Source organism: Brienomyrus brachyistius, chromosome 5 (assembly GCF_023856365.1).
Source record: "Brienomyrus brachyistius isolate T26 chromosome 5, BBRACH_0.4, whole genome shotgun sequence".
Classification (NCBI taxonomy): domain Eukaryota; kingdom Metazoa; phylum Chordata; class Actinopteri; order Osteoglossiformes; family Mormyridae; genus Brienomyrus; species Brienomyrus brachyistius.
Genome location: NC_064537.1, coordinates 3593404 through 3620227, shown reverse-complemented (window position 1 = coordinate 3620227; position 26824 = coordinate 3593404). Strand labels below are relative to the sequence as shown.

The 26824-nt window shown below is 52.5% G+C and overlaps 1 protein-coding gene across 1 annotated transcript; it reads right to left on the bottom strand.

Moving 5' to 3' along the window:
- Positions 1–405: 405 nt before the first annotated feature.
- On the bottom strand, positions 406–26824 carry abca5 (ATP-binding cassette, sub-family A (ABC1), member 5). Its single transcript, XM_049015853.1, is given in 45 exon segments — positions 406–1139; positions 1232–1919; positions 2102–2147; positions 2194–2331; positions 2514–2559; positions 2652–7727; positions 7810–7865; positions 7977–8056; positions 8165–8317; positions 8775–8894; positions 9006–9100; positions 9235–9310; positions 9392–9567; positions 9644–9735; positions 9811–9928; positions 10904–11027; positions 11178–11269; positions 11812–11883; positions 12004–12141; positions 12434–12547; positions 12664–12834; positions 12974–13087; positions 13242–13379; positions 13674–13801; positions 13960–14053; positions 14055–14127; positions 14527–14728; positions 15033–15158; positions 15275–15414; positions 15627–15717; positions 15908–16046; positions 16137–16256; positions 16591–16766; positions 16892–17002; positions 17388–17446; positions 18147–18324; positions 18429–18576; positions 18673–18861; positions 20794–20935; positions 21079–21308; positions 21543–21640; positions 21943–22107; positions 22407–22596; positions 25528–25644; positions 26317–26824. Coding segments are annotated over 39 exon segments (4974 nt in total). The 5' UTR covers positions 25633–25644; positions 26317–26824; the 3' UTR covers positions 406–1139; positions 1232–1919; positions 2102–2147; positions 2194–2331; positions 2514–2559; positions 2652–7586.

Genomic DNA, 26824 nt, shown 5'->3' with positions numbered 1-26824 from the left:
CTGGCTCACAGGGCACGGTGAAGTCAGGCTGCTTCTGCTCTTCCTCTGCTCTTATAGTGGTTTGGACAGGAAGGACAGGGACTAGGGAGGAAGAATCCATAACTCATGCTTTTGGCGACAGATTGGTGCAGTTCAAACCTCTCAGGGGATAAAATAGTTAACCATCTTACCTAGTTGCATCAGCTGGTCTCATTTACATTTTTCTGCGTTAAGTCTATAAAGAACGAGAATCTACATACAGTGAGAATATTAAAATTCAAGAACCACTTCCTGGGAAAGTGGTATATCTCATAAATATTAATCATGGCAACACCACATAGAAACAGAGTAATTCATTACACCTTGAAGTGAAAAGAGATTAGGCTATTTTATGCAACAAAAACTAAAAATCCTGAGAGGCAAAGATGAGCCAACTGTAGTTGCATTTATTAATCAAATATTTACTTCAAAGGTATTACTGTATCACACAAAGGTTTTAAAACGTCAGAGGTCACCAGAACAAACTGTGAGCAGGTAAACAAAATATAGTACACAACTTAAAAGTAATCCGAAAAATATATCAGTGTACACGTTATCTAGGAGATACCATGACCGGAAAAAAATAAAATTACAAAATCTCATACATGAAATTGATCAAGGTCAGCCAAACCAGTTTCCCCCAATAACAGTCCAATTTGTCTCAAAACAATTTTTTTTTTGGTGAACTACAGAGATTGATTATTAAGTGGGAATCTTACGGGAATATTTTGGTATTTGCAGACAAGGGTGTACCTCCCCGTAACGCTCCGTCTACAGTCTGGACCAGAAGAGGGTGTACCTCCCCGTAACGCTCCGTCTACAGTCTGGACCAGAAGAGGGTGTACCTCCCCGTAACGCTCCGTCTACAGTCTGGACCAGAAGAGGGTGTACCTCCCCGTAACGCGCCGTCTACAGTCTGGACCAGAAGAGGGTGTACCTCCCCGTAACGCTCCGTCTACAGTCTGGACCAGACGAGGGTGTACCTCCCCGTAACGCTCCGTCTACAGTCTGGACCAGAAGAGGGTGTACCTCCCCGTAACGCTCCGTCTACAGTCTGGACCAGAAGAGGGTGTACCTCCCCGTAACGCTCCGTCTACAGTCTGGACCAGAAGAGGGTGTACCTCCCCGTAATGCTCCGTCTACAGTCTGGACCAGACGAGGGTGTACCTCCCCGTAACGCTCCGTCTACAGTCTGGACCAGAAGAGGGTGTACCTCCCCGTAACGCTCCGTCTACAGTCTGGACCAGACGAGGGTGTACCTCCCCGTAACGCTCCGTCTACAGTCTGGACCAGACGAGGGTGTACCTCCCCGTAACGCTCCGTCTAGTCTGGACCAGACGAGGGTGTACCTCCCCGTAACGCGCCGTCTACAGTCTGGACCAGAAGAGGGTGTACCTCCCCGTAACGCTCCGTCTACAGTCTGGACCAGACGAGGGTGTACCTCCCCGTAACGCTCCGTCTACAGTCTGGACCAGAAGAGGGTGTACCTCCCCGTAACGCTCCGTCTACAGTCTGGACCAGAAGAGGGTGTACCTCCCCGTAACGCTCCGTCTACAGTCTGGACCAGAAGAGGGTGTACCTCCCCGTAACGCTCCGTCTACAGTCTGGACCAGAAGAGGGTGTACCTCCCCGTAACGCGCCGTCTACAGTCTGGACCAGAAGAGGGTGTACCTCCCCGTAACGCTCCGTCTACAGTCTGGACCAGACGAGGGTGTACCTCCCCGTAACGCTCCGTCTACAGTCTGGACCAGACGAGGGTGTACCTCCCCGTAACGCTCCGTCTACAGTCTGGACCAGACGAGGGTGTACCTCCCCGTAACGCTCCGTCTACAGTCTGGACCAGAAGAGGGTGTACCTCCCCGTAACGCTCCGTCTACAGTCTGGACCAGACGAGGGTGTACCTCCCCGTAACGCTCCGTCTACAGTCTGGACCAGAAGAGGGTGTACCTCCCCGTAACGCTCCGTCTACAGTCTGGACCAGACGAGGGTGTACCTCCCCGTAACGCTCCGTCTACAGTCTGGACCAGACGAGGGTATACCTCCCCGTAACGCTCCGTCTAGTCTGGACCAGACGAGGGTGTACCTCCCCGTAACGCGCCGTCTACAGTCTGGACCAGAAGAGGGTGTACCTCCCCGTAACGCTCCGTCTACAGTCTGGACCAGACGAGGGTGTACCTCCCCGTAACGCTCCGTCTACAGTCTGGACCAGAAGAGGGTGTATCTCCCCGTAACGCTCCGTCTACAGTCTGGACCAGAAGAGGGTGTACCTCCCCGTAACGCTCCGTCTACAGTCTGGACCAGACGAGGGTGTACCTCCCCGTAACGCTCCGTCTACAGTCTGGACCAGAAGAGGGTGTACCTCCCCGTAACGCTCCGTCTACAGTCTGGACCAGACGAGGGTGTACCTCCCCGTAACGCTCCGTCTACAGTCTGGACCAGACGAGGGTATACCTCCCCGTAACGCTCCGTCTAGTCTGGACCAGACGAGGGTGTACCTCCCCGTAACGCGCCGTCTACAGTCTGGACCAGACGAGGGTATACCTCCCCGTAACGCTCCGTCTACAGTCTGGACCAGAAGAGGGTGTATCTCCCCGTAACGCTCCGTCTACAGTCTGGACCAGAAGAGGGTGTACCTCCCCGTAACGCTCCGTCTACAGTCTGGACCAGACGAGGGTGTACCTCCCCGTAACGCGCCGTCTACAGTCTGGACCAGACGAGGGTGTACCTCCCCGTAACGCTCCGTCTACAGTCTGGACCAGACGAGGGTGTACCTCCCCGTAACGCGCCGTCTACAGTCTGGACCAGCTGATGTGATTTGGGCAGATATCTACAGCTTCATGTACTGGGCACTGTGTAAGTGAGTACAACGAGTCTCAGATGGTGAGGCGTGTGTGAGTGCATGTCACTTGATGGCAGGACACACAGCAACACAACACACTGATATTATCATAGGCTATAGTGCCGTGACAACACAAATAGAGAGAGCCCCTGCTTTATCACGATTTTTCCCCCAAGTCACAGTTCTCTGCGTATCGCGTACCTTGCTTGTGGTCGGATTGTTTTCCTTTTGTTCTAAGCCCTACGATGGCTCCCAAGAATCCTGCATCTTCTAAGTCTTGTGGTAGTAGAGAGCCTAAGCGCTAGAGGAAGACCTTGACCATTCAGGAGAAGGTAAAACTCATGGATGTGCTTCGGGAAGGGAAGCGTAACGCGGACGTCGCTCGCCATTATAGCTTGAATGAATCGACGGCCCTATATATTCTCTTCGTCCTTCTTGATGTAAGAGCCACCGCACCATCTCCTTTAGTCAAACAGGAATTAAGAGGGTGGCATTTTCTCAGATTAAAGCCAGCGTTAAAATGGAATCACATACGTATACATTACATATTATGTTACTCGTACCCTTAGCCCAACATCCACATATATGTGTTGCTTTAATAAGTTCACATGTGTTTAAAGTATTTGGGAGGGGCACTTTAAGGATTAAACTACTTTAAAAATGTTTATTTATATGGTCTTTCTATATCATGGATTTTCACCTATCGCTGATGGATGTGTAACATCTTCCGCGACAGGCGGGGGGTGGGGTAGGTGGTCACTGTATTATAAAACATACCGTATGTATGAAGCACACCGAGCATACATAGCATTGAGTTTGGCTTTCCTCAAATCAACTTCACATAACTATTACAGCAAGAATTCCATGTTGGTTACATTTTAGTTATGCATTTATATAAGATGCATTGCATATTTAATTATATCCATATTTTGCGAAAATAACACCAACCAAGTCCAGACCAAGCCGCATCCACCACCCAGGTGAAAATCAGGCTTGAACCAGTTACAGATTTAAAAAAATCTTTCCAATAAACCCTTAATTTGCTGGCTTTTTACCAATTACAAGCACTTGTAATGCATCGACTGGTACATAATATACAAATAAGTAGTCATTAGCTCCACTGAAAGGCAAACATGCTTACAGAGTGTCAGAGAAAAGGAAGCAAACCCATTGGAATTCTCTGGGTCTTTTCGTGAATGTAACGTCATCTTCATCCAAGTCATGGGCTTCTACAGCAATCAGCACACACAACACTCTCACATCTACATTGAATAAATGTTTTACTCAAGTGAGGACAGCACCTGGGAAAACGTATGCATGCCTTCAGGATAACTGGAGCTCAGCTGTGGGTTGATCTGCTTGGATTTATAAAATAAAAACACAACTGCAGGTATCTGCTCTTTAGTGTGTGTGGCACTAGAAGGGATGGCAGGGGAGCCAGAAGAATAAAGGTTAAACTTCACAAGACTGGAATGGGATGCATCACTACAGCGGTTCATGGTCAGGTAGAAGCTTCACAGAAAGATTGATGCACAACTGATATTCTAAGGTTAGGTCTTGGATAAAGGGCGATAAATCCTCAATGAAGTTCCGCAGAGCCCCTGGATGACAGTACGGATCTATAGCTCTCTCTCACATGATAAAAAAGCCCTAAAACTGGAGTGGTTATCAACGGTGATCACAGCAAAGGAAACCACAGAAAATGGCTGCCCATCTCAGTTCTGCTGAAGACCAGCTGGCTGGTTCTGGAGTCATTTTCTGTGGACAAGTGAAACACAAGTTGAGCATTCTGATAAATTTACAGAGCACTGAGTTTGGAGAACAAAAAAAAATTAAAAATTCACCTCCTAGCTCATAAGTGATTATATAAACAGAGAAAGACTGCTCTACTGCCTTAGGGCATCTGAAATCAAATGTCCCGAAGTCAGTCATGGATCCAAAGCTCAAAATAAGCAATATGACTGAGCCAAAAGACGGGGGGAAAATATCAACAGCAGGACCCTCAATGTCACTGAAATGCTGTAGTGTGACGGGATGTGGGCTGTCCAAGCAAGACTGCCTAGAAACAAGCACTGCTATGGAGGGTAACAAGCTAATTTACTTCCCAGCTGCTGCAAAGGTCCCAGTAAGCATTTCATTGAGGTCACTTATTAAAGGGGGGGGGGGGGGTTCCACCAATTAATAAGTAACAGCTTCACAACCCCTCCCCTAACCATGGCTGTTGAAAGCTTTCGATCAATAAAAATAGGGCAATGTACAATTATTCTGTAGATGATCAAAACTAGACAATTCCAATGGATTCACCAACACTCACAGAACTGCAAAACATATCCACATGCAGTGAAAAATCCAGATGGATTAAATCAGCTAGCTACTGAACATCACTAAAAAGCTTCTGACTGGGGTGACGTCATGGAAATCCATTCCCATCGAGCTACCGTTTAAATTCAGCCCTTAGAAGACAAGCAGTGCGATTTTAAAAAATGAAACCTTGACAATTCATGTGATGAACACAGTGGGGTTTCAAAGACTTTCCACTGTACTGTTACGTTCAGGCGTCTTTAGATGTTTGATACTAAAACTGTATATATTTTCCAAATATACCCAACTCACTATATCGGAGGTGTCAAACCATAAAACTGTCGTGTTGAGTGTAATATTCCTCATGCAAACTTCTAAAAAACCCTCATTCCTCACAGCCCCCTATAAAAAAATCTGAAATAAAAACAATGTGCATTAGAGATATTCCGCGTTTGCGTTTCTCGATTTGCCATTTCCTGCACCGAGACGATTGGTTCATCTCTCAAAAGGTGGCATCAGACAGGAAGACCATTAATGGTCATTCCACAGACCCACAAAAATAAAACTGCATTAGCGACTCTCCAAGTAACTTGACCTGAAGTACTGCACAAGTCATTCCACTGACGCATCATTAAAATGTCGCTACAAACCACCTCAAATGTAAAATCATCAGTTAAAATCTGGTACAAGTCACCAGCTCCCAATAAAAAAAAATGTAGTAATAAAAGAATTAATGAGTGTAAAATGCAGTATTACAGGACAAATGTTTCCCATGTCAACCAGGTCAACCAATCACATCACACGGCCCTCGTGATTGGCTTCAATGCCCCCTCCATTAGGAATAGGGTGTCAAGTCTGGCAAATGCTGTACATCCACATGCTAGGTGACTGTCGATGACACTCACTGCTGCCAGATTTAAAACAAATAATAAATAAAAAGGCTGATTATTTTCTGTTTGGCCGCAGTGGCCTGCCAGTTCACCCCCCCCCCCCAACCCCCCAAGGAAGGGGAATGTGTTAATCATCCCTTATACCAAGCTGTACCCTCCCCCCCCCTCCCCATTCCAAGACACCCTTTGAATACCGCATGTCAATATTGTACTCGGTCGACACATCAACACCACAACACGCAGTCACACACGCTCAAAACACCACGGCGGCCCGAGATCTGGTCATGTGACCATCGTGCAAGGGGCTGCGGTGCGAGACGGGGCAGCGGTACATTAAAAACACACCCCACAAAGGTCATTAACCTCTCTGGCTACTACATTCGAAGCAAACCAAGCCTTAGAAAATGAACACCCGCAGAAGAGGATGGCTCAGCCCGGAGGCTAGGAGCCAAAGGATGTGGTGACGATGCAAAGCCCCACCGAGCCCACGTCAGCGTCTCTAGCTGCGGCTGCGGAATGCTACATGCGCAGGAGCCTCAGCGCTGTTAGCCTTTAGCATTCGCCCAGCGTGCTTCCTCGGTGGGGGGGCAGGGTCACAGGCTTTCAGGCTGCATCCATGCGCCGCTCCCCACCCAAGGCGGATCGTGTCATGCCGCTGCCGTCAGGGTCAAAACCCATCACTGGTATGCAGACTCGGCGCGTGCAAGCATGCGGCACAGGGACTGCCCCAAAGGTCTGTGGGAGCTTGGACGATGGGGGCAGCGGCCAAGCCCACCCTCCACAGTACAAGCTGAACCCCCCCCAGAAGAAAAAGTGCACCCTACTCCCCCCTACAGAGTTCACCTGGAAAGACAAAAAAGGCTTAAAGAAAACAGGCCAAAATCGCTTGAAGGCAAAGGGCTCTCAACAACTCAAACCAGAATTCGGAGGAGCACTTCTGAACAGGATGAAGAGCAGAAGTCAGACGTCCTGGTTGTTCTTTATAAGGAATCACGGCTCACTTGTCCGAGACACGAGCAAACACTAGTGGTGGTCTTCACTGTGGTCCGATTGAGCTCCAGCATAGTCGGAGTGTCCTTATTATGAAACAGGGTCTACGTGTGGTTTCATGCGCTGTAGCACCACCTGATGGTGAGTGATGGAGGCAAAGAGACATGGAGTGAAAGTGCAGACAGATGACTGGTCCTCTGCTCCCAGTGAAGAAGGTGGACTATGATGCACGCCATCAATCGCCTCTAGGTGTGTCTCTCGACAGGACGTCACCTCGTCGGCTAAAGGCTAAGTTAGATGCTGGTGGGCTACACGGTTAAAAGGGATTTAAAAGGAGGATCCCCGTGCTTCAACTGGTGGTGGGGGCTTCAGAAACACCAGCATGTATACACTCCCTTGGCACTAGAGGGCGCCATGCTGCCCCCACCTAACCCGTACGCAGTGCCTGTATGGCCAGCCAGCCATCTGGAGGGTTTAAATGCAGTTCAGGGTGGGAGGCAGCGGTCAGGTTTGGAGCATCGGGGGAGGCGGATGGGGGGGCGGACGGATCACAGCTGGTTCACGACGCTGTCGGGGTGACTGATGGACAAAGTGCTGTCCTGCTGCAGCCGCTGCCACTGGAAGGTGGTGCTCTGAGATCCGTGTTCATCCTCCTCGTCCTCCTGCTCCTTCGTGAACTCCATGAAGACCTGGGGGTGGGGGAAGGGTTAGGCATGGAGGATCATGGGTGTCGGACCTCATTCGAAGCGAGGCAGGACGCCTTGGTCATACCTGCTCTAAGGTGGACTGGGAGAAGTTGTACTCCTCGAAATTGAAAGTTTTCTTGGCTGCAAAAACAGAGGTGGGGGGGGAGAGAGGCGGGGGTTAAGAGTGAGAACCATGTAGAAGGCGGTGCGGGGTATATGCCGGTCCCCCCCCCCACTCAGCTGCTGACTCACCTCTCTCCAGCTGAGCAAAGGAGTTGGCTAGAGATGTCACATCCTCCATAGGGATCTTATAGACCATCAGGGTTGTGAAGCTGGTGAAAACAGAGGCGAGAAATTCAGGGTTCGTCACTGACGCCCCCCCACCCCCGGAGCTCCCCCAACTGCGCGGATGACTAAATGCTGCCCCACGAGGCACCCACCTCTCCTGGCGCGCGGCATGTGGGAAGATCGCCCGGATCTCCTTGTGCAGCAGCGCCACCTGCTGGAGCCCCATCATCTCCTCCCGCAGTTTCACCTCCAGGCTGTAGCCACGCCCGTACTTGCTTTTCAGGTGCTGGATGGACCCAATGCACCTGGCAGAAAGGCGGTCACAGCCCGAGATTAAAAGGTAGATCCACACTCCTAACCTGAAAAGCACTCCAGGCATAGACAGACTGCGACAGGACACTGCATGTGAAGCCCCTCTACCAGACTAAGCGCATAGGGACGGCATCCATCTTGTCCAGGACCCCAAGGTTTCACTTTCTCCTGTTACCCTGCCAACAGACCCTCCTCTGCCCCCAGATGGCGCTCTTACACATTTTGTATACGACTTCATACACCTCTAACCATTGATCGCTAACACTGATCCATGATGCCGTTCTGAATCTGTCACAAATTTACTGGAAACTTATTTTGGGAATGACAATACACTGAAGTCAAACCAAAAATATTACAGATTTTAAGAGTTGGAGCCCTTGTGCGCCCTCTAGTGCCCAAAGAGGGTATTTCTCATCGCGACCTGGACGCTCTTGGAGGCTCCTCCCTCACCTCAGCTGCCCAGACACCATGATAGCGACCCGGTCGCACACGGCCTCTGCTTCTTCCATGTAGTGTGTGGTCAAGATCGCCCCCCGCTGGCTATTCATGAAAGCAGCACGAATCGCCCTCCTGTGGACAAGCATGGAAACTACGTGAAGAACGAGTGAGCTCAAATCATCTATTATTCAGGTGCGTAACCAGGAAATCAGCCCGGTTCCGGTCCAACCAGCTCCTGCTTACCACATACGCTGTTTAGACTTGGGATCCATGCCAGTGGACGGCTCGTCCAGGAGAACGATCTGCGGGTTTCCCAGCATGCTCAGAGCGAAACAGAGCTGTGGGAAGGGGCACACAGAGCTCAGGACCCGTGACCCGACGGGCCGCACGGGAACGAAACTGCTCTTGCATGCACGCGTAGTGAAACACTGGTGCAGCAAAGCGTACCGCTCTGAGACAGCGTGTCACGCACCTTCCGTTTGAGGCCAGCAGTAAGGTGCTTGGCCTGCTTGTGAAGGTGCTCCTTCAGCTCCAGAGCGTTCACCATCCTGCAGGAGAGCAAGAGAGCGGCCCCGTCAGGACACCCAAAAGGAATGGGGGTGTCGGTAAGCCCACGGTCAAGCGCTTACCGCTTGATGACCCCCGGCATGTCGTCTGCCCGGAGCCCCTTCACGGCGGCGTAGATCTCCAGGTGCTCCTGGAGGGTGATCCGGGGCCACAGCGGGTTCACCTGGGGGCAGTAGCCCACGTGCTCTAGCGGATTCTCCACGGGCTGGTACTCTGTGCTGTAATCTCCCATCAGCACCTGCAGCACCAAAAGGAGAAGGTGGAATCAAAACCCAAAGATTTTTTATTTCCGATTTCTGTCCTGTAGGACTCACCTGTCCAGCCAGGGGCTCCAAGTCCCCAGCCAGCATGTGCATCATGCTGCTCTTCCCAGCCCCGTTGGGTCCCAGCAGCCCAAGGACCTCGCCTGCACAGACAACAGCCCCCCTTTAGCACTGCTCTGCCGCCTGCTTCCTGCAGGGGGCGCCCGTCGGACACAGACCTTTGCGGACGCAGAAGGAAACATTTTTGATGGCCACCTTCCGTCGCTTGCTGAGCACGAACTCATCCCAGCGGGTGTGATACTCCTTCCTCAGGCTGCTGACCACAACCACGGGCTTCTGTGAGGATCAGAGAGCATGAGTGAGCAACTGCGCACGCACAGACATACATACACAGACAGACAGACACACAGCCACACGTGTGCAAACACAGAGGCATGCAGACGTTCACACAGACGTGTGTGAATGCAGAGACGCACACAGCTGCGCGTATGCACAGACACCGGCACACACGGACACACAGCTGCGCAGACGCACACAGCTGCACGTATGCACAGACACCGGCACACACGGACACACAGCTGCGCAGACGCAGACAGATGCGTGTATGCACAGACACTGGCACACACCTGCGCAGACAGATGCGCGTATGAACAGACACCGGCACACACGGACACACACCTGCGCAGACGCACACAGATGCGCGTATGCACAGACACCGGCACACACGGACACAGCTGCGCAGACGCACACAGCTGCGCGTATGCACAGACACCGGCACACACGCACACAGCTGCACGTATGCACAGACACCGGCACACAGAGCTGCGCAGACGCAGACAGATGCACGTATGCACAGACACTGGCACACACGGACACACACCTGCGCAGACACAAAGACATTTCATTTCCTTTGGCTAATTTTCATTTTACAAACTGCTATGGCCAAGTAATCTGTGTAAACGCATAACACACTGATTAAACACATCCAATGGACAGACTGCTACTCCAAAGCGAGTATCCCCCATCCCCCATGTTGTATTATATTGGTGTGTTACTGGATTAATTAGACAATTAGTTACAACAATGCAAATCAGACAGTGCTACAGCTCGCCAATCACCATTTAACTGTGGTGTAAAACACATCATTCTGCTTTTACGTTAATGCTCGGCCATAACATGACCCCTTTCAGGGAGCCCCCAGACCAGCTGGCTTGTAGATCGACATCCAGACAGGGTGTCATTTTCCTTTTCTGGGACAGAGTGATGTGGGAAGCGTCAGGGGGGGTGCAAGGCCGGGCTCGACACACCCACCTCCTCACAGAGCTGGCAGGTAAGGGCTTCCTTCACTCGCGCCTTTTCCACCCTGACATCCTCATCCTCCGTCTCAAACTCCTCTGGGTTCCTCTGCATTTTCCCCCTGGACGTGCCAGAGATCCTGCAGGGGGGCCAAGAGAGACACTGGCTCCTTTATGTAGCAATGTCTAAAGTAGAATGCTAATGACTAGCATTTGTCATAACCCCAGCCCAGACTCCTCCCCCGATGCAGTCCCACACCCCCGTTCAGCCAGACCCCCCAGGAGCAGACCTGCACAGCTGATCGTTCTTCATGGTCCTGCCGCCGTATCGGATCTCCAGCCAGCGGAGCAGCAGGATCAGCAAAATGCTCTGCAGGTAGGGCTGCGGACACACGGGACCAGGATCATGCGACGAATCGTGGGGGATAATGTTTACAAAGAACGGCATCATTTCATTTATCCGATGAATTACACAAGGCCACATGTAACTGGGAAAGCAGCTGCAACCAGTCCCACAAGCAGTCGGGGTTAAGGGTGACATCACTGACCACAGAATCTGAGCCGCCGACCTTCCGGTCTGAACCCACAAAACCACACACCACCACTGGCTTATGACCAGGCTTTTAAATATGTAACGCGACCCAGGAAAGGCAGCTAGTGGTGGGGGAATGCAAGGACAGGGAGTGACTTACACCTGGTGGACACCCAAGAACATGCCAATCAAAGTCACTCAAGCAGTCCGCCCACTTTGCACACGAGCCAATCAAACAATCTCTCTCGGACCCGCCTGTATCCTAGACACACCCACTGCGTGCACCTGGAACGTCCCCAATCGTGCAGATTCCACACATGCAACCACTTCCTGACCATCCTCGCGGGTTAGAAGCACACAGGCCTTCCAGCCGCCGATCCCATGAGACTCACCGCCATGACCGTGACGAGCAGATTGTTGATGAGGAAGCCGTTGTAATCGTAGCTGACGTTGGCGAAGGTGGTCTGGGGAGGAGCAGCAGCAGCAGAGAAATAAGAACACGAAGGCGAGGTTAGGGCGGCAGGGCAGGACCGGGCCGGCGAGCTCGGCGGGGAGGCCAGCGGCCGCGGGCAACAGCGCCTCACCCTGGTGATGTAGTTCAGGCAGCCCATGAGAGGGTAGAGTGGGTTCAGCAGGCACACGGCGTTGTGCAGTAGCCGCATGACGGCCATGCCCTCGCTGAATGACGACAGCTGCACCACGAAGGCCGAGACCACGCACACCTGACACACACACACACACACACACACGTCACGTACACCCCCCCCTCACACCAGCACCGCGCGCAGCCGTACATGCGCTGACCGACTGCCATTGACAGTTAAATTTAATGCCTGCAATAGTGAGTTAACACAGGCTGAAATCTGTCTTTCCCCTGTTTATAAATAGCAAGATAAGATAAGACAGACTTTATAGATCCCAAGGGAAACGCAGGTGCATACAACAGCAAGTACCGGGGTTAAAGGAAAGTTACACCATTTTTAACTTTCCGAAGACAAAAAAATGCAGACTCACCATCATGCAGAGTACGGAGAAGAAGTCGCGGTTACTCTGGACCCGGGTGAACATGAATGACACCACGTAGGTGAAGAGCACCATGGCCAGGCAGTAGCCAATCAGGCACAGCGTCTGGGGGAGAATGCAGCCAAACGTCTTCCTCCATGGTGTAAAGGCTACCCAACAGGCCCCGCCTCCAGCACACAAACCCCACCCCCGGCACCCAAACTCCGCCCCCTGATACTGACCACCGAGACGAGCGCTTTGGAATAGATCAAGTCGCTGGAGTGGAAGGCAAACAGGGTGCTGGTCATGCAAACCAGGATGAGGTAGTAGAAGGGCACGTCCACGGCGGCCTGGCCGCACCAGTACGCCGAGGGGGACAGACCCGAGACCCTCAGCGTGGAGCGGCACTTTATCTGGGGGGCGGGAGGGCAGGATTACAGCGGGGTAATGACACACAGTCATCCCCGGTCCCTTCCTGTTCCTACATCCCACTACATAGCAGTACAAGGTGGTCTCAGCTTGTGGTCTGGACCCGCGCAGGGGGGTGCTCACCTCGCGGTCGCGCGTGTGGTCCATGGCGAAGTAGGCAGGCATCCCGGCTGCGAGCATTCCCAGCAGCATGGCCTCGATGTAGACCAGCGTGTACGAAATGGAGTCCGGCATTTGCTGTGGGGGGGGGGGGGGGGGCACACAGAGCACAGGGCGGGGGTCATTTCATAGGTGGCACGCAGACTGCAGATGATTCCCCCCCCTCCCCCACCAGGTACACCCTCTCCGCAGGACACATTTGAAACAGCCCCACCTACGAACTCGCACTTACAAACTCAAAGGGTTTGGTCCAGGTGCTGATCTGACCGCTTCCGTTGAAGCCCCTTAGGAGGGCATTACTGAGGATGTTCACCAGCATGGGCAGGGAGTGCACCGTGGTGCTGTTGAACGCCAGATAGTACTCGTACGCCTGCGGGCAAAACATTATCGGTGATCCCCCAGAGCACTGGTCACAGCCACAGGGGGCCTGCATTTCCCAGAATTCACTTTGTTCTCAGCATTCCACTGTCATGTGACCTTGGCCTCTGGTACAAGGCAGGAACAAATAAATCAGATACACAGCCATGCGTCGAACCTTCCAAAAGCCGCATGCTAACTTGACACGCAGCTCAGGGAACTTCACTTCTACGACCAATTAAAGTGTCAGAAGAGATAAAACAGCCAATCAGCTGGTACCGGTCAACATCCCGCCCCCCGCACTAACCTTGCTTGATCCCGTCACATTGATGGCGGCGCTGTGCGGGGCAGCAGCCACATAATCCACATTCCTCATCAGCTCCACCTTAATGTCCTGGGACTCCAGGTTGTGAATGAACCCGGAGATGTCGGAGTCTGGTGGGAAGGCAAAGATGTGTGGTCAGAGCGGGCACAGCCACGGCCGGCACAGCCACAGCCTGCTCATTATACCCCGGGGCACGCAGACGCCCAGGCAGCTCTGCGCGTGTCAGGGGGCGGGAGCGACACACACCCCAGAGAGATCAGCGACTCACCTGAGGAGTTCTGCACCAGCAGGGGGGTGGCGTACCTCCGGGCGGCTTGGTGGCGGCGAAGCAGGTAGATGGGCAGGAACTGCCGGTCGGGGGGGGTGGATCTGGATGTTCCCTGTGATAAGGGACAGTGCCAGGACCGAGGCCAGGAAGATGGCGAACAGGGCCAGGCTGTTCGGGGCCACAGAAGGCGAGTATTACAACACAAACCCCCCCAGCGCACATCACACGGACCCCCGCACCATACCCACATCCGCCCCCCCCCCAGCGCACATCACACGGACCCCCACACCATACCCACATCCGCCCCCCCCCCAGCGCACATCACACGGACCCCCGCACCATACCCACATCCGCCCCCCCCCAGCGCACATCACACGGACCCCCGCACCATACCCACATCCGCCCCCCCCAGCGCACATCACACGGACCCCCGCACCATACCCACATCCGCCCCCCCCAGCGCACATCACACGGACCCCTGCATCATACCCACATCCGACCCCCCCCCAGCGCACATCACACGGACCCCCGCACCATACCCACATCCGCCCCCCCGCCAGTGCTCACATGTAGATGACAGACTTCTTCTCACGCTGCAGGTTGAGCAGGTGCAGTCTGGCCACGGTGCGGAACTGCTGGTACCAGAGGGCCCGGCCCCGCAGCGCCTCCTGCTGGTTCTCCGAGAAGGTGAGCAGTCTCTGGTCTATGTCGTCCAGGGAGGCGGCGTCACCTTCGCCCTCTCCGGGCTCCTGGTTAAACACGCTGTAGTCTGGGGGGGGGGGGGGGGGGGGGGGGGGGGGACGTTATAGGATGAAAATTTACACACGCAGCTGTGTTTGCAGGCAAGAAATCACACATGATGACCCTGCCTGCCCCCTACTGGACATACAGGGGAAAATAGCCGCCAGAAATGGTTGCTTCATCTGGAGTATTCCAAGGCAACGATGTCATTTAAACAATAAAGGGCATCACTCATACCAAGTAGCAGTGTCTCACAGAGTGCAGTGTCTCACAGAGTGCAGTGTCTCACAGAGTGCAGTGTCTCACAGAGTTAGTTCCCCCCCCCCCCCGACCTGCTCTATCGACGTCCGCTTCTGCTTCCGCTTCTAGCCGCAGGAAGACGTCCTCCAAAGTAGTCATGGAAACGCCATAGTTGGCGATGCCCAGGTCAGGCCGGCAGTCCAAGTCAGAGAAGAGGTCTGCAGACGGCAAGGGAGGGCGACGTGTGAGACCGGGGGCAGCCAGAAGGTGGCAGCGTGGCACTGAAAAGCAGGGCTTGTCATCCCACAGGCGGGCGACGGGAGCGACGCTGCACCTGGAAAGGTGTTGACGCTCTCAAAGGGCAGCGTGTAGGTAAGCTCCGCCTCCTGCTGCCGGGCCAGCTGGGCCTTGGGCACGTGCTGCCTGACCAATGGTGTGATAGCATCGGCCCGGAAGCCTTCGCTCACTGACATCCTGGAGGGAGCCAGGGCGGGGCAGGGTCAGAGGTCAAACGGCAAGCGGCAGCACGGAGCCGGTCACCAGGGCAACAAATTTCAACAAAACCAGGGGAAGCTTTATAGTAATTAAATTAAAGTATAGAAATTAAACAGTTGACCTACACTTCTTGTGGACTGGAAACCGGCTCGGAATTTAAATGTTAATTATTCTTTGCCCAAAACAAAGACCTGAGGTGGTAGCCGACCCCACACTTGGTTTTGAGGTACAGGGAGGATCCGACGCACTTCAGCTGGCCCTGGGAGATGATGGCCTTGCGGTCTGGAGGGCCAGGGTCGGGGGGGGGTGGGCATGGAGAGAGAAAGCAACAAGGAGACAGACATTCAGGCTGGACCATCAACCACGGCTGCCTATTCCTACGCTCAAAACTCAAACAAGCGAGAGCGAGATCAGGATTTAAGCCCAGAGACTCCCTGCGTTTGGCTTGCATGCTCTGGTGGGGATGTTTCACCTGCCAGGATGTCCGCCTCGTCCATGTAGTGTGTGCTGAGCACGATGACCCTCCCGGCCCGCAGACTCTTCAGCAAGGACCACACCTGGTGGCGAGAGCAGGGGTCCATGTTGGCCGTCGGTTCGTCCAAGAGGAGGATCTGAGGAGGAGAAGGTAGACCTTAACCCCTAACGTCCGTCCCATGGCGTCTCCCCCAGTACCAGCTGCTGCTCCTCCTCGGACGTGGTACCTTGGGGTCCCCGAGGATGGCGATGCCCAGCGACAGCTTTCTCTTCTGCCCCCCGCTGAGGTTCTTTGCCTGGGCATCCATGATCTTCTCCAAGTCTAAGGCCTTCAGCACCTTGTTCACCTGAAGGTGACACGCGTGTTAGGCGCTGTGCTCTGATTGGTCCCTGACCGCTCCATGTGCTTCCCAGGTGGCACGGGGACACGGAGACATGAGAACACCCCCCCCGATGGAAGAGCAGCGAATCACCAACACTCAGGACTATCAGGGAGCAAAGCCATCAGGGACAGGGGCCACCAACGTCCAGCTACCAGGAGGGATCTTGCAGTTGCACCTTTAACACCTTAAAAAACAAGCCTCACGACTCCGCCAGCTGTGCAAAGACAATCTTCTCAGGTGAAACGGACCGTTGTGAATTTACGTGAGGTTCTCCTGCCCACAAGGAGGCCCCCCTCACCTCACGGGCAACGTCGCTGGGCGGGATGCCTTTGATGGCAGCAAAGATGCGCAGGTGCTCCTCCACGGTGAGCACGTCGAACATGATGTTGAACTGCGGGCAGACGCCCACCAGTCTGCGCATGGCCACGCCGTCCGTCATGTCCGACACTGCCGAGCCGTAGATGGTGACCGAGCCTGTGGCAGATGACGGGAGCTCCTCAGCACCTGGGTGCACACCCCCCCCCCATTACCCGAACACAGGTGCACCCTATCGTCCCAGCAATCCCTGGGGCATGCTCGTGTGCAGCGTGACCCCTCACCTTCAGTGGGCGGGCAGATCCCACAGAGGATATTCATGAGGGTGGACTTCCCCGCGCCGCTGTGACCCAGCAGAGCTGTGATCTGACCCTCGTAGATGTCAAAAGTGAAGCCTTGAGATGCGGGGGGAGGGGGGGCAGTCAGACTTTTAGATAAACAACTCAAGGGCATCTCAAAGGTCTTTCTGGGTAATGCCTCTCTGGGTAAGAGAGAGGGACACAGGCTGTTTATCACAGAGCACACACTCACACGGGGGAGGGCAGTCGAACCCACGACCCTGGAGGCCTGATGCAAGACTGCTGCCACTACAGGTCATTTACTGCATCTCAGCACTATAACCCCGAAAGCATTTACACATCCGGAGATTTAAAGTGACAAACGTGGGAGGTGGGACACGAATGGGAATTCACCCCCCTCCTGCCAACAAGCAAAAGCAGCCTGGCCCGTGACCTGAGGGCAGAGTGTCATGGGCAGGGGGTGGGCGGGGGGGAAGCGTACCTCGCAGGGCCTCCACTGTGCTGTCCTTCTCTTTATAAATCTTTCGGATGTTGTTTATCCTGGGGGGGAGGGAACAAAGAAGTTTGTTCTTTGGCATCATTATATCAGCATTTCTGTAGCAGACACACATCTGAAAGACCAGGGTCAGCCAGTCCTGGGATCGATTGGAGGCCAAGGGCCCTGCTCAGGGGCCCAACAGCAAAATGAGTCTCTCAATCTCGGGATTTGAACCAGCAACCTTCTGACCAGAAGCACATTCCTCCAAAGTAACCCAGCAGTGTCACCCTACATGGCAGCACTTCAGGAGAGCATGTGGGCACGGACCAAGCAGGCAGACGGGCGGGTGATGAATGCACAGACGTCGCCGCTAACAGGCTAACAGCGCCTCAGATTGCTAACTGTCACGTTGCTGCTCTGACCAGCTAACTGAGCAACACTCTCCAATACAAGACAAATATACAGTAAGAGATACACACAGGTAACATGACAAGAACCACTGCATTATTAAATGTGTTTATGCTTGTACGTGTTAAAGGACTCTTCCCTCTCGACATGTGTTCTAATTGAGCAGAAGTGGTTTTGTAATCTTATAGTGTGATTGGCATCTCTATCGCAGCATTTCCTCACTAAAGAGCTCGATATGAACAGGCTTTAAAAATTCACACCTAGAGGTCAGAGGTCAGACCCGGTATTACACCTTTCTCTCAACCTAAGCTGGAATCGTTAGAAGCGAAGAGGGTTAGACCACCAGTATCACACCTGATCACTTCTTTGCCCCTGAACTCGGGGGAAACCGGCTCCACGGATTCGCTGAGCACAGGACCGCCATTGACCTCCCCCTCGAACATGGAGGTCAGCTCCACGTGCCGCTTCCTGTGCCTCGACCAATAGGACGGCTTCAGGAAAAAGAAGAAGGTCCGGCGCATTCCGAACTCGCCTGCGGGGGGGCGGGGAGGGGTGTGATTTAGTGTCACCAGGCAGCCCCCCGTGCACATATTCAAAAACGATTCACGGGAAGGAAGCAGGCCGGTCCGAACACACCTGGCAGCACCTGGTCCAGGTAGACGGCGAGCAGCAGGTAGAGCATGCAGTCCAGCAGCAGCATGACCAGGGGCACGTAGAGGGGGTGCGGCCCGTTGGCCAGCGTGGAGAACACTGCACCATCCCCCCGCGCCTCCAGATCCACCACCTGCCGGCGGCAGAGTTAGGTGACCAAGAAGACCTGCAGCGAGAGCCACATCAGCCGAGCCCAGTGACGGTGCAGTGAGCAGTGGTCGGGCGTTACCTGGGCGACGCCAATGGAGAAGGCGGTAGGGGAGAGGAAGCAGAGCAGCCAGACGGCCTCCTGAGGGAAATCCTCCATCAGCACGGTGAAGAGCGACAGGCAGCCAAAGAGCACGGTCAGCATGGAGCCCACAGTGCTGGCCAGCTTGGGCTTCTTGAACAGGGGGGTCAGCATGAAGGAGAAGAAGATCTGAGGGGGGGGGGGGGGGGAAGAGGGGTTATCTCCACACCAACATGCTTCTGGGCCACGATTCACATTTCACGAGAACGGGAAGCGGCCCCCACGTCACTCGTGTGACAGTGTAACCTATGTCTGAACCCCCCCCCCCCCCCCCGCAGTCCAGAAGTTTCTCCATTTCCGGCTCCATCTGAGCAACCAATACCTGCAAATTATCTGAGCCATAAAACAACATGTGACGACACGAATGTCCAGGATAAAAGTACAGCCCCCCTGATGGCTCAGAGTGCAAATCGACGGCTGGGCTGTGGCTGTCTATGACGGTAAGACGATTCGGAGGGAAAAACATTTGCCAATCAGATCGACACTAGAATCACTATTCACTATCTTGATTGGTCAATTTTGTACTTCAGCATTAAATTTAAGTATATAGTCACTTAGTGCTAATACTGTGCAATTAAACTGCATGCAGAATTATCAGGCAAGAACTATTACCGGTGAAACTCAGGCAGTTATGAAAGAGAATTCTGAAGTTTTTTCCTCCAAGTAAATTTTGGAGAGAAAATATTACAATTATTTGTCACAAAGAAAAAATAAAACAAAAACACTTAGTGTGCAAAATTTTTTGGCAAACTGTCAATTTTTCTCTTTACCATCAAATAAAATAAACTTATTCAGTCCATATAAGGAATAACACACTACTGGCCGTTCTATGCAGTCAGCCCACTCTACCAAGCTGACCGTGCTGCACAGCCACCTTTCTAACCAATGACCTCCGTGAGCCTGTCGTCCATTGGACCAGTCAAGCTTTTGATTGGATGACGTCCCACATCAGCTGAGGCAGCCAGGACCCTCGCAGATGCGGCTGCTTGCCACACTGGGAAATGTCACCCTATAGAACGAGGCCCAGTAGCTCTCAATGGGAGCAGGTCATGATTCGATCACCTTCCAAGCCGTTCTTAGCCAATCTGTGGAATCCTTTGATGCATGGGAAGAGGCATCGTGCTGCATGAATATCATAACCTTTTAGAAAGCAGCTGACTTCTTCATGTATGCAAGCTTGAAGACGCCATATTAAAGAAATCGGCAGAAGATCCTGTAGTTCATTTTTACACCACATAGGAGCTGGAAAGGTCGGACGGGTCACTGATAACTGCAGCTTACACCCCCCACTCCTTGAAGGTGCCCATCTGCTGTCCTGTCCACCTGCCCCATCCACTCGCTCATCTCATACATCCACAAAACCTTCGTGAAACCCTGAGAGATGAGTGTTCCCATCCCTGACACGGCAGCCTGCGTGTCGTGTTGTATGGAGGTCATGTTTCATCTCCTGTGACCGTAGCACTTCCACGCAGAAACCGCACTTAGCACTTCTACAGATACCGATCGGGTTTGGAAAAAATGGTGGCACTTGGATCCAACGAGTTTTTGGACGTCAACCCTTTAATTTGACATTTATCTTTGGCAGTTAATTTGCATCGCTCTCAGCTCGCTTCATCCATCGTCGACTGATGATCACAAAAAATGCTTGACTGTACAGTGATCACAGACACGTTCTGAATCCCTCTGACTGGAACTTTACCATTTTCTTTTTTGTGTTCTGTCTGAGATCCTTTATCAGCCATTTCAGTAGCAAGAATAATTTGCCTAATAATTCTACAGAGGGAAAAATCCAGTCTCCAAAATAGCTCCAACCAGAAAGTACTCAGACCAAATGCTCTATTTTAACACCATCCATTCGAAATTGGAGATTCATCTGGACTGAAAAGATTGGTCTGAAGCGGAGATACAGGCAAAAAATCCACACACAGCATAAATATCAGAGACTTACTCTAGTTTAATCACCACAGCATCAGCGGCTGTCCATGGTAAACGCTCCCCACTAACGACTAAAAGCGGCGTAACATGGCAGTCAATCTCCAAAGATTGCAGGACCACACTCACAGAGGATATCCCATAGAGGAAGATGAGGAGGAAGATAACCAGGAAGTTGCTGTTGGGGAAGAGAGCGGTATAGGTGGCGATGATGGACATCAGGACGGACATGGCGGTGACCAGGGCTGTGTACAAGAGTCCCCAGGACAGCCTGTGTGGACACACACACACACACTCCGGCATCATTAGACTGTCAACCACAACCAGGTTCCTGCTAATTCCATTTAAATAAACTAACAAATTCAATTAACATGTAATGAAAACACAGCATTAATGAGTGTGACCCGGACTCACCAGAACGCAGAGTCGTACAGGCCCATCATGGTCATGGTGTCCTTGAGACGGCGCTCCTTCTCGGCCGCCACGTTGACGATGAGGAAGGAGACGAAGGGCGTGAAGGCCAGCACCAGGTAGATGGAGATCAGCGCGTGCGGAAAGGTCTGCACCTCCACCGAGCCGGGCTGGCCCATCATCACCACCCGCAGGTCGGACATCTCCCTCCAAACCGACCTCTTCGTCTGCATCTGTGACCGCAGCCGGACAGACAGACAAGCGCGGTCACACCACCAGGCTCTTAAGCGAGGGCGTCTCCTTTAACTAACGAGAGACGTGGCTGTTCATTAAGTCTAAGTGGGGGAAAAAACCACACAGAGAAAAGCCTTCCTCTGCTAGCTGACAAAGCACTGAAGCCTTCCACACTCATTGTGTAAGAGGATTATGGGTAAATGTGGACAACGGGGAGGAAAGTGACCTCTGACCTGTATGATGGCCGCGTCGATGAGAGCCTGGAGGCGGACGAAGCCGGTGAACCAGTAATTTGCCGCCCGGCAGTGTGCAGTGTAGGAGAAGCAGCTGGCTGGGGAGGGACACTCAAGCGTTTAATCACAACACTGTCTGCATTTTTCACAAGAAAATTATAAAAATGAAACGGTCCCCCATAAAAAATCCTGAACAACGGAAAATATACAACGCTCTACCCCCCCACACTGTACAAAGGCTCTACCCCCCACACTGTACAAAGTGCTTTCCCCACCAAATTTTGGAGCTATATAAAGGGAATCCACTCATAATGAACGGCCTTATGATGGCGCACTAACATGGTAGCCATGCCCAGGGAGATCTGAGCTTGGTCAGCCTGGGGGGGGGTTCGGTACTCACCGATGGACTCGGTGAAGTCGCTGGGGAGAGGCAGCTGGCTGTGATGGAAACGCAGCCGGTATGACATGTTATCCAGGAAGACCACGCCCACCAGGTTCGACGTCTCATGCAGGCTGGCGTTCTCCAGGTCCTCTTCGGTGGAGAACATCTCCAGGTGGTCGATTTCTGCAGGGGTGGAAAGTCACAGTAAAACGCAAGTGCGAGGGACATCAATGACTCACTGGGACTGAAGAATGTTCCGGGCCCATTGTCTGCCTGACTCATCGTAATATGTGGAGTTTCACGCTTACTGCTCTGGTTCTCATTTCCCTGATTACTAACCCTATTCTCCAGACACAATGAAACCAAGCCGCGCGTCTGATGGTGCTCATGCAAGCCTGCATAGATGATGTTCCTCAGACGTCCCTTATCGTCTGGGCTCAGAACAACTAAGGCAGGACCTGCGGCATGAGGAGGGAACTCACGCAGCTCGTGGGCCACGTCCACCATGATCTGGCTGGTGACGTTGCTGACAGGGGTGTATCCCAGGCACTTGAACGTGGGGTAAAAGTGTCTGTCCAGCTCCATGGTGCTGATGTCCTCGTAGTAGATGTGCGGGTTCAGGATGCTGATGAAGATCAGGAGCCCCAATAACAGCAGGGGCAGGATCAGCTCCTGAGGGAGGGCGGGGGACATTGTGGGATGACAAGGCCAAGAAAATGCAACAAAAATAAGAGTCTGAAGATCGGAGAAGATGCGCCCACATGTGGGGTGAAGAAAAGGAAAAGAAAAACAAAACAATGGCCAGCACTTTGTTAAGATTTTTCACGCTACGCAGAAAAGAAAGATTGAAATCGCACTTTCTGTGTCATACTGGCGCAAATTAGATTAACTATTCACTGGCCTTGCAGCATGGAGCACGGTGCTGACCAGCTTCCTCATCGTCCAAGGCCTGTCAGGCCTTTCAGGGCTCATCCAGCACAGACCCACCTCCCCCCACTGCCTCCGCTATAAGGAAGCAGTTCTCCTGTGTAATGTCCTCATCGGTGAAGAGGAGCAAAGGGAGCCCCGAGACCTGGGCCGAGACGTCACACCTGCATGACCCGCACTGCAGGAGCCCCGAGACGTCACACCTGCATGACCCGCACTGCAGGAGCCCCGAGACGTCACACCTGCATGACCCGCACTGCAGGAGCCCCGAGACGTCACACCTGCCTGACCCGCACTGCAGGAGCCCCGAGACGTCACACCTGCCTGACCCGCACTGCAGGAGCCCCGAGACGTCACACCTGCCTGACCCGCACTGCAGGAGCCCCGAGACGTCACACCTGCCTGACCCGCACTGCAGGAGCCCCGAGACGTCACACCTGCCTGACCCGCACTGCAGGAGCCCCGAGACGTCACACCTGCCTGACCCGCACTGCAGGAGCCCCGAGACGTCACACCTGCCTGACCCGCACTGCAGGAGCCCCGAGACGTCACACCTGCCTGACCCGCACTGCAGGAGCCCCGAGACGTCACACCTGCCTGACCCGCACTGCAGGAGCCCCGAGACGTCACACCTGCATGACCCGCACTGCAGGAGCCCGAGACCTGGGCTGAGACGTCACACCTGCATGACCCGCACTGCAGGAGCCCCATGGAGAAGCGGATCAACAGAACTCCACATGCTGCTCTTGGCTGCGGCCTCCCTTGGCTCGAGCCCCTCTCCTCCCCCCGCCGACAGTGACGGATGACTTTGCAGATGTCTGACAGTGACGGCGTTGGCCTCCACTCCACGACACCCCTACTTGCTGGGCACCAAGCCCCATATAGTCCATCAGCCCTGCCAGCCCTACAAACCATCGATCTCCAGCCCCACCCCTTCCTATGGGATGTACTGCCCGCTTTCAGCAGGATCTGCATCCTCGTCCCAGGACCATAACACTACGCCGTCTTCAAAGGTGCAGTCAGGCGTACCCATAATTCCACTCTTTGAGGAGCAGGATCCTGTATGATGTAGGGGTTGTTCAACAACAAGGTGCTGAGCGAGAAAATGAAGGGGACTCGAGAACCTCACAAAGACACCTGATCTTCTTTCACCTTGTTATTACGAGTGAGCACTGTCTACCTCGTTACGAAAGCACCATCGGGTCACATTACCTTCGTATTAGAAGTCAAAGGTTCATCAGTGCAATGCCGACCAGCAGCAGGGGCACAGCTAGCAGCTACAGACAGGACGTCCCACCCTGCCCACTGTCGGTTCTGATGTCAGAAGAGAATGAAACATGCTTTTATCCTAAGCAGCGTTAAAGCAGGGCCAGACGCTCCCTGGAGCAACTGGGGCTAAGGGCCTTACTCAGGGGCCCAATGGTGATATCACCCTGCAGAGGGAGGGATCTGAACCAGCAACCTTCTGATCACAGTCACAGCGACTATTTGTTCTGGTAAATTATCCAGCTGTATAAATGCGTAAAGCTAAAAGTAAACTTAAGTACCAAGTTTAGCACCGTGTAGTTATTTGAGCTGTGCGTTCCTCCCTTTTGGATAAATACGTAAAATGTAACGAAGGGGAGACGGCCAAATGACTATTTAAAGCGGATTAGGTCAGTGCGGCGAAGGCCTGCCCGTTCTGACCCGCAGAATACAGGCAAGCCGCAAATGCCGGGAGACTGACCACAGTCACCGTGACAGGATTATCACGAGGCATTCATGAGACGACCGCGTGCCCTGCACTCCAATGGCACTCGAACACCCCCCCCCCCCCCCCAGAGGAATGGATACACGCGCAGAATGATTAAAAATGCAACAGAACAACAAAAGGTAAAATAAAAAAGCACAGCCCCACTTAACGGACAAAACAAACACACGCGTAGCGCACTCTGCTGTGTTACACGCTCCCAGAAAAGGAGCGGCCATTCCCAGCCTCTTCCTTCACGGCGGGTTAGCGGGAAAGGCGCGGCTCCGAGGACGTCCCCAACAATCGGCATGAGACGGGAATTCCCCGGAAGTATGCAGGTGTGGTTTTGAGCAAGGTCCAACCCTCTGACAGCACTTACAGCATAACTAAAATTCTTCGACATTTACAAGAGCCCAGCCTATGACTGGCTGTTATACTCTCAATACCATCCATCCATCCATCCATCCATGACTGCTTAACCAGGGTGACCGTGAGCCTGGAGCCTGTCCCAGGAAGACACCCCAGACGGGATGACAGTCTATTACAGAATCCCCCCCCATTATCATCAACAAACTAACACATGACAAGGCTGCCACAGATTCCAGACATGCTTGTGGTAATGTCATGCACTGTCTGCAGGTAAGTACAGTCTAAACCAGTCTCCCAACCCAGTCCTCAGGGACATGCAGATAGTCTATGTACTGGGAGCTGGGAGGGAGCAAAAGAGCCACAGCCTCACCCCCCCCCACCACCCCCCACAACGCCGGTTTTCACAGCATTAGTGACAATGTCTGATATATTCTTTTCTCAAACACAAACTACGCAACACACAAAACCTCCCGATATAAACGAAGTGATTCACACACAGACACAGGAGGCAGATCAACACATTCAGACTGGCAGCGAATGACTGTGGGCTTTTTCAGACGGCGGTTTCCCTTCTGCACCTGCAGGCTCTGCTGCTTGGTCCTCCATTTGATCAGCAGGTTCTTGTACAGCAGGCTCCTTGTCTGATGCCACAGGCCGGCATCTCTCCGGATTACCGGCAGCATTCTGCCAGCATGCTGGGGGGAGGAGGGGAGGGGGGGGAACCATTTCAATTACTAAACAAGTAATAAGGTTCTTCAGTTCTTAAAACAATTAATTTCATTAGCATTTAGATAAAAAAATGCATTCAGACTTGTAGCAATACTAAATCGATTTCTTCGCAATAAATGAGTTCTAACGCACTCATACATGAGTCACATTGGGATTAAATTAATAACCGACACGTTTCCAACTGACAATACCAATAATATCCAATTACAAAGTCATATTATAATATTAAAAGACTAGGAGCGACTGATTTAGAGATAAAGAGCAATCCTTTAGCTCTATGTGCGTTTAAGGAAAGGCATCCCTTCGACATTTGCCTAGTGATGCCGGTTTTTTACTGCATAATATTACTTACTTAAAACGACATATCGCACTTAAAAATGTGACACAGAGCCATTAAAAATTTTACAATTTCATTACGCGTATGTGACATAAAGCTGCCAAATATGGGTACGCATAAGCAATGTCATCGCATTAACTTAATACTTTCTTCGATTTTTTTGTTTGGTCATTAGTCGGCTACAAATAAATAAGTTACATTTGCATTAAACTACCGCCACAGTATACTTAAAATAGACGCACTGAACTAGGAGCTGTGCAGAAACAGTGACACTAAATATAACAACGGGTTATCAACTTACGGGTTTCGTATTTTATGTCCCACGCAGCAAAAAACAAAAAGTAAAAAAAAAAAAATACAAAAATCAAATTAAAATCCGGTTGTGACCGTTAATTAATTAATTACGGTCACAGCAAGACTAGAAAGCTAGCTAGCGCACTTTAAAATGTGAGAAACCAACCCAGATCCCGATCACGATATTAAAACGCCGACCAAATTTGAAAAATAAATATACATAAATTGCCCCTGCTTTGGTGCTTGTAAAATAGATTTATGTTAAATATCACCGCCGGACTCTTCTGCATGCTGACCAGCCATACAAGCCAAGCACCTCACTTTACTCAGTCCTCAGAAGACGTCTTTTTGGTTTGAAGGCTGAATTAATCAGAATATTGTCATTTTGCCCATAAAAATGTCCGAATTACAGAGACTGGCGCCTTCTAACCGCCCTGGCCGTCAATGTCTTCCTCCTCTTCTTCATATAAACACAGCAAACAAACCCGTCACGCAGCCCACTCCGTACGTCGCAC